This window comes from Primulina eburnea, chromosome 14 (assembly GCF_022965805.1).
Source record: "Primulina eburnea isolate SZY01 chromosome 14, ASM2296580v1, whole genome shotgun sequence".
Taxonomy (NCBI): domain Eukaryota; kingdom Viridiplantae; phylum Streptophyta; class Magnoliopsida; order Lamiales; family Gesneriaceae; genus Primulina; species Primulina eburnea.
Genome location: NC_133114.1, coordinates 29,846,178 through 29,853,941, shown reverse-complemented (window position 1 = coordinate 29,853,941; position 7,764 = coordinate 29,846,178). Strand labels below are relative to the sequence as shown.

Below are 7,764 nucleotides of genomic sequence, written 5' to 3'. Positions count from 1 at the left end.
CAAAAGCTTCGGATACCCAACAGTAAATATTTCTTTGACAAAACTTGATGCAGTGAAAACAGACTTCATTTGATTAGTAAAAGACTTTACCAAAGCATCCCAAACACGATCCGTCAACATTGGATCCCCCTCCTGAAAAAGCCCAAGAAAACGTAAGTGGCTGCATCCAATGTCTATCATTTTATGTTTAAAAAAAAAAGAACTAAGAGAAAGAGAGAGAGAGAGATCAACAATTAATAACAAAACTCCAAACCAGAATAAAAGAGAATACTAATTATATTCTGTAAATAACAAAAAGATTTATATAGAAAATTATCGACGATAACAAGAAGAACGGGCCCTTAGCAGAAAATATTCATAACAGAACTTCTTTCCTCTCCCATAGCCTTGGCTAGCAGAAACTGTAATAAAATTCATAACTACTAAAATAACTAATCCCACCCACATTTTATTCTTGACACGTACAAAATAACAAATCCCATTTGGATCTAGCCTGCTATTACCCATAAGACCAAGCCCACTGTTACCCATAAGCCCAAGCCAGTCACATCTACTAGTGGTACTGGGACTATAACTGGGAGGTTTTAGGCTCGAAGTTTACTCCCTCTCATTGAGCAAATATGTTAAATCTAAGAAAGAAAACAAAACACTTAGGCATCACGCAACAGCATCAGGATGTTGCCCAGCTTAGAGAAAAAATGAACCACGCTTCAGCTGTCCAATTTTTGAGGCTCAGATAAGTGGTAAATCTCAAATCAACTCTAATGAAAACACTCCACTCATAATGCCAAAACATTAAAAAACCACTTGATCAGATGGTAAACTAAGGCAAAATACAATTGACTAACAATCACCCACCCAATTGTTAGAAAAACAGAGCATATTTATGGAAAGAGAAAGAAATACTAATTTAGCACCAAAAGAAAGTGGAGAGAAGCATAAAGTTTTGCCGACGAATTTAATAATTTTTGGACAGTGACGTTAAACTCAAATCGATTCTTCAATTAAAAAAATGCTATTAATACTGCCATGCATCATAAGATCGCAAACATGACACTTGACACATACCTAGCTATTGGAGAATAACACGACTATCTTAACACCTGTGATCACAAATACAATTTCTAAGACTGCACATTTCTTCTCAGACAAGTGTTTATTTCTCTTGCAATTGCAATGATGAAAGTATCTTACAATATCAAACTTGCATAGAGCACCATGGGAGCTGCATAGTTTGTACCAGTCTCATGCCACTGAATCCAAGTCAAGACAAACTTTTGAATGAATTCCAAGTCACAAAATCTGAGCATTTATATCTTTATTTTTTAAATCAAGTAAGCAATGTAAGTAATATGGTCAAAGTGCAATGTCGAATGGATAAATGTGACGAAGATTAGAGAACTGACAATCCTTTAAAGAGTGTTTCTCCCTAGTATATAGTATGCAAGAAATACAAAAAATGACACACGAGAACAAAGAAAATTTCATAAAGTTCTTAGCTCTTTCACCAATTCTTGGCAAACCAATTTACAGTTGTTGATTGGTTCTTGAAACAGCCACCGATGATGCTCTGTAGACCTAAAAATACATTTTGTGCAATCCACCTAAGCTCCACCCACATGAATCCAAAGACTACCGATGCATCATTTCAAAGTTATGACAACATTTTCCATGCTCAAACATCCAGTAAACAAGAAACACCGCAAAATAAAAATGAATTAAGGTATCACCAAAACTTCAACAGCAAGCACAAAAATAACCACACTACCTGTTAAGCAACAACAGCCAAATGCTGAATCACTAACCTGCATGACCTCGTCCAATAACAGAACATGTGTGAACCGGTGAACGGATCGCGTTTCTTGGACGATACCCTCTGCAAGTGCCAAACTGCAAGCACAATGGAATGTAACTGATCCATGCAACCATTCATTATCTGCCAAAGCGCTTCCTTCGCTTTTGCGCCACCCCCAATCTGTGGTGTCCCATGTCTTTGTACCCCACCCGGCCCCCCAGCACCATAACCCCCTCCTCCTCCAGAAATTGCCTTCATTTCAAGCGCGTTACTCACACTCTTCACCCCAGTTTGCTTATACTTGCTCACCAACCCATCCACGGCCCCCCTCAACTCTCCCATGTTATAAAACACTTGCAAACCCAATCCCACTTCCGGTTGATTCAAACTCTCGAGTCCCTTTTCCAATACCTTCATCCCCTCTCGGATTTTTTATCCGACCTCAATAACCCATTGCAACTCCGCGTCCACTATATCAATCCCCGATAAATGGGACTCGTTGTAAAGGGTCAAAATCTCAAAATGCAGCTGAGCTGCCTTGGCAAGATCCCATTTTGATGCATCGAGCAGAGAATCGACAGCATTTCTTAGCTTCTGGATTTGCATCAGAGTGCGAAGAGTGAACTGAAGAAGCAAAGAGGTAGAATGAAGATTGTTATGCTGGTGGGTATGGGTGAAAAATAAAGCGGTGGGGATCGGAGAGCTCGGAGCGAGCGCGGCGGAGGGAGGATTGAGAGAAGAAAGAGATGATCGTAAGGTGGAAAGAGAGGATTCAGCAGCATTAATGGAGGAAAGCTGGTTGAGCAGGTCGTGGTGACGGGACAGGACTTCGTGACGTAGCTGGGTGTCAAGTAGGCGGACGCCATCCTGGAGTTTTTCGATTCTTGAGGCGGCAGAGCCGGATGATAGGGCGGAGGAGGAGAATCGAGTAGGGTTGAAGTCTGGGGAGAGGAAGGCAGAGAAGATTGGATCAGAAGAAAAAGTGTTTAGGGGGGATGTAGGTGGGGAGAGGGGCATAGGGGTGTGGGCCCCGCCGGCGGTCGGAGTATCTTTGAAGGTGGAGAGGCGTTGGAGTGGGGACCTGAGGACGGCTGGAGACGCCATTGATGTCCGGTTGGCGTGCTACGTCGTCGTTTCCACCGATGTTTCAGCTTCGATCCGACGAGAACTACCGTAGCAGCTATTGCTTACCGGTTGTACCGAAATAAATGTACAAGACACAAAACATGATGTAAACCACACGCATGCATAGAACGGGGATGACAAACGGCAACGGGTTCAGCAATAACCCATATATTAATTCTATTCGGGTAAACTAGATGGATATGGGTCTGGTTTGGCTGTAAGGCTTTTGGATTACATCCGAACCCGTTTCTTTGTGCGTAATGTGTGCACCTTTGTTGACAGCATTGTTGGCATAAAGCACTAAATGGTATATAATTTGCTGGTCGAGGCTAATATCTATAATCGAGCGTTTGTCGTTTTTAATAAACTATAACTATTGTGTAATTTAAATTTTTTAAACCGTAAAACGGTTCTAAACTTTACGTATTGATCGTTCTCTACCATATATAAATTATTGAAGCAATAAGAATCTCAAGATATTTCGATAGAATAGAATCGAGTTCTCTATCAATAATTACTTTAGTAGATATTGGCACTTAATTAAGCCGTTGAAAGCAAAGGTGTTAGGTGTAGCTCACAGAAATTTGGCGCAAAGATTGGTCAAACGTCCTCTCAAACTATTTCACCCTCTGTGAGATTAAACAACTTTTTAATTTATTATTTTACTAGCTTGATTCACCAATAAAAATATCAAAAAATGGATGAAGTCCTAAGTATTTATTCCAAAAGAAAATAGATTTTATACATTTTTATTATTATGAATTTTTTTTAAAAAAAAATAATCAAGAAGAAGAGGGGGAGGTGGGTGTCATTTATAGGAGACATGTTTGATAAACTCAGAATTGCTTCTGACTTTTTGTCGTCGTCATTTTCAACGGCACACATTGTTTCTCATTCATCTAATGAACGTTACACATCAGACATATATTATAATCATTTCATATTAGTTGATTTTGAATTCGGATACCAAAATTTATAATCATATTTAGAAAGTCAATTTGAAAACATACATATTATAAAGTTAACTAACATACACACACTATCATATATACAAACACATAATGCTAATTTAAAAATTAAGTCCTAAATTTTAATAAGAACAATGACTAAATTATAACTTAAAATTTTTGTTTTTTGTTTTAAAAAAAATTTGTATCCATTACCTACGTAGGTAATCGAGTATTGGATTTGGATATAAAATTTGACCATGAAAAATATTTCTTTTGCACCAAGGTTAAGAAAATTCAAGTGACTTGTTAAAACTTTGACTTACGGAAGGAATCAAGCACGCGACAAAAAATGGGTCTCGCTCTGTAAATTCATACACAGTATTAACAACATAAAGATCAAAGTCTAAAACATCTTCTGCTTGTATATCAATTTTGTAAAAGATGAAATTAAATTTGAGCCGATTGTGATTTCTACATGAGGAGGTTAAAACAATGTTAACTTTTTTTAAAAAAGTAAAGCAAATATACGTAATTAATTATATGTATAGTCGATCGCTGATTTTGAGTCGATTTTAACCTTTTGGTAATCAAATTAACTTGAAGAATTGAAACTTTCAACCTTCAAACATGGAACTCCCTCTTTAATGCAATAGTACTATTAATTAATAATAAATATAGCAATCAACATCACTTTCACCATCTCTTAATCTGCACCAAGAAAAATAAAATCCAAGAATCATATTTTAGAGAAATATATATAATTATAATTTTTTACTCCGAAAAAGAATGAGCGTGTTTCTTGTTGTTATTCCATCGCTACAAAAAGGAGAGAAGAGAGGAAAAAAGGTAAGCCAAAAAGGTTAAACCAAAGTTATCTCTATAGCACACAATGAAATCAAACAAACGTCTTTTCTGCAACCCTTCCAAGAACAATAATTGATGCTCCATCAAACCTTCTCTTCTCTCCATTCACATCTGGATCAACAAGCTGTTTTCTCTGATCCATCCATGTCTCATGAAAATAACATGAATTCTCAGCAAAACTATCCTTTTCATGACAGCTATCAAAACATGGGTTCTGAAGGGTTTTCGTTTCCTTTTGTTTCTGATCGAAGTGATTTCGACCCTTTTGAGCACAACCAGCTGCCGAAGTATGAGCAAAACCCTAATCGATTCGATCCGTTCCAAATGACTTTCGCAGGCTGCTTGCATGACGCAGCAGAGTACAGCGCTGTATCAAGTGCTTTCGACTTGTCTTGTTCGTCATCTGATCATGCAGTTTATAACTCTGTGAATAACAATTTGTCCAATCAGAATGTTGTTTCTGCTGCCGAATATCCTTTGTCGACAAATTCTTCGGTATCGGTTTCTTCGTCAGAGGCTGGAGCAGAAGAAGGTTCTTCAAGAAGTAAGACGAAAGTTCTGCGTCCCAAAGTTTGTGAAGATGGGGATGTGAAGTCGAAAAAAGAGTAGGTTTATTTCATTTTATTTCTTTCTTTGTTTTAACTTTTTTTTCCCGTTTTTGTTAACTTGAATTATGGCTCACTTAGTAACATTAAGTACTTGGAAAAATGGGTTTTTTATTTTATTTTTCCTCTCTTTTTAGGAACTTAGATTTTGACATTTGAAAAGTTGTCTTTAAATATTGATGCTTATTATGTACTTCCGTGTACAAAATTAGACGACCTTGATAGCCTACTTGGATGAATTTAATTAGCTAGCTAAATTCAAAGATGAAGAAACCAGAGAAGATGTATTTATTTCTATCTTGAATTCGTAAATATGTCCATTGAAATCCCTTTTTATTGCATTTTCCATTTGGGGAAGTATTAACTCGTCATATTCAATATTTCAACTTTCAAGGAGGTTTGAAAATAATGATACTCCAAATTTAAGATTGTAACTAAGGAAATATAGAAGTGTATAACTTGTATATTTGCACCAGCTGTGTACTTTCCGACTTTTTTGAAAACAAATAAAGAAAATTGTCACCTCCATTGTTTTCTCAGTTTGAATCAATTCTATCAAGGATACATGATGATCGACAAAGTAACCACCGTTATCCAGCACGAAGTTTTCTTGGTTTTGATTGGTGATCATGGTATATATTTTCTGGTGCAAAACACTATCAATAATTTCTTGTGATATTATTTTAGCAGCAAAGCAAAGAACAAGAAGGAGAAAATGCCAAAAGAAGCACGCGTTGCCTTCATGACTAAGAGCGAGATAGATATTCTTGAAGATGGATATAGATGGAGAAAATATGGACAAAAAGCAGTGAAAAATAGCCCCTTTCCAAGGTCTGTTTCTTAAAGAACCAAATCGAAATACCAACATTTCAGTAAAGTATTCACAGAATTTTTTTAAAAATTTTTTTATCAAATATGGTTTTCTTGTATTACTTATCACAAATTCACTGATAAATTCTGAATTCATAATCGGCCTTTTGCATTTCAGGAGTTATTACAGATGCACCAGCAAAAAGTGCGGCGTGAAGAAACGTGTGGAGAGATCATTTGAGGATCCTTTGGTGGTGATCACAACCTATGAGGGCCAACACAACCACCACAGCCCCGACACTCTCCGTGGCAATGCCGCCATCGCTGTCTTGCCCCCTTCTCTACTATCACCGCCCCTACCAATGACACTTCCAAGCTTCACCCATGGCTTCAATTCTCCCACCATCAATCACCAACACCAACAAGTTCCCAACTATTACACACATTTAATGGACCCACAACACCAGCAGCAGCAGCCGCAAGTTCCTGATATTCAATACGCATTTTCGGACAAGATATTTCAACTGTAGTACACATAAACCTCATCCCTGAATGGTAATCAACGTTTTAAATCCAACTATATTTCAAGTATGTACTATCTTACAAAAAATATTGTTCTTGAATTACTTAGAGACCAGATTATCACATAAAGCACTTATTCTCATGTCCAAACCCAAATTTCGCCTTATGTATTCAACAGGGTTGTATATACTTCAAGATTTCGAAAACAAAAGGTTCGGGAAGCCCTTAATTTATCTTGGTGACAATTAAGAATCAGAGGCAGTTACATCCCTCATGTAAGAAGCTCTATGATTGATCAAAGGAGGAGTACTTCATAGGTTTCAGATTTAGGACATCATTAGGTTATTCATCTAAACAAGAAACAAGATTTCCTGAACTGAATCACTGAAGATCAACTTCCAGATGAATTTCAAGTTTGATCCAGGTAGTACTACTTCTTACTTGACTTTCAAGGGTTCTAAGAAATATCACAACCTTATTTAAAAAGTTATCGTTTGAGTCGGGAGAAGTCTAAAGTTTGCAGTGTGCACCGATTATATGTCGTTTTTCAAGGATTCCGTGTCTTTCTTATTAAACCTAAATTTCATGTACGGAATTGTAAACTGTTTAATTAATTTGTGTCAAAAAATGTAATTTTTAGTCTTAACATTTTGCAGTTTTTATTGCCACATGTATGTTTCTTTTAAGGCTGGATAAGACTTGGGACAAGAAAAGTATATATAGATACATTTACCTTCATTAGTGAATAAAACTAAAGAAATTAGAAACAAAAAAAAAAGTAGAATAAGTATTTTAATCATAGCTATAGTTGGCTAAAAGGATTGCACAATCACAATGTACCAAGTGGTAGTTGCTGTCTCAATGATTCAAGCAAGGATTCTTCTACATTCAAGTTAATTATAAAATATGACTTCAAAATAATAGCTTTGATCTATAAATTTGCAGTTTCGCTTTTGCAAATAGATCAACGAGTTAGCTAGTGTGACTGCTTCTATGTCCGATCCAGTAGGATGATTTTTATTAATAAATATATCCATCTCTATATAAAAACAATTAATCATAGATATATAATTAATCACAGAAGAGTTATTTA

The 7,764-nt window shown here is 36.4% G+C and overlaps 1 protein-coding gene and 1 pseudogene across 2 annotated transcripts; one reads left to right on the top strand and one right to left on the bottom strand.

The window, feature by feature from the left end:
• Positions 1-3,188, bottom strand: LOC140811325 (conserved oligomeric Golgi complex subunit 5-like; annotated as a pseudogene).
• Positions 3,189-4,661: 1,473 nt separating this feature from the next.
• On the top strand, positions 4,662-7,337 carry LOC140812430 (WRKY transcription factor 28-like). Of its 2 annotated transcripts, none has more exons than XM_073170691.1 (4): positions 4,662-5,339; positions 6,030-6,170; positions 6,328-6,704; positions 6,850-7,337. In XM_073170691.1, exons 1-3 carry the CDS (start codon positions 4,810-4,812, stop codon positions 6,677-6,679), a joined length of 1,023 nt encoding a protein of 340 aa, XP_073026792.1. In that variant the 5' UTR covers positions 4,662-4,809; the 3' UTR covers positions 6,680-6,704; positions 6,850-7,337. The 2 variants fall into 2 exon arrangements, with proteins under 2 accessions (XP_073026792.1, XP_073026791.1); XM_073170690.1 differs by having other exon boundaries at positions 6,027-6,170.
• Positions 7,338-7,764: the final 427 nt, after the last annotated feature.

What these genes read in the sequence shown, in the direction of transcription:
- LOC140812430 (XM_073170690.1), top strand. Translation starts at nt 4,810, where the DNA reads ATGCTCCATCAAACCTTCTCTTCTCTCCATTCACATCTGGATCAACAA. An exon ending in GATGTGAAGTCGAAAAAAGA is followed by an intron (nt 5,340 to 6,026) that starts GTAGGTTTATTT and finishes ATATTATTTTAG; the next exon opens with CAGCAAAGCAAAGAACAAGA. An exon ending in AAAAATAGCCCCTTTCCAAG is followed by an intron (nt 6,171 to 6,327) that starts GTCTGTTTCTTA and finishes TTTGCATTTCAG; the next exon opens with GAGTTATTACAGATGCACCA.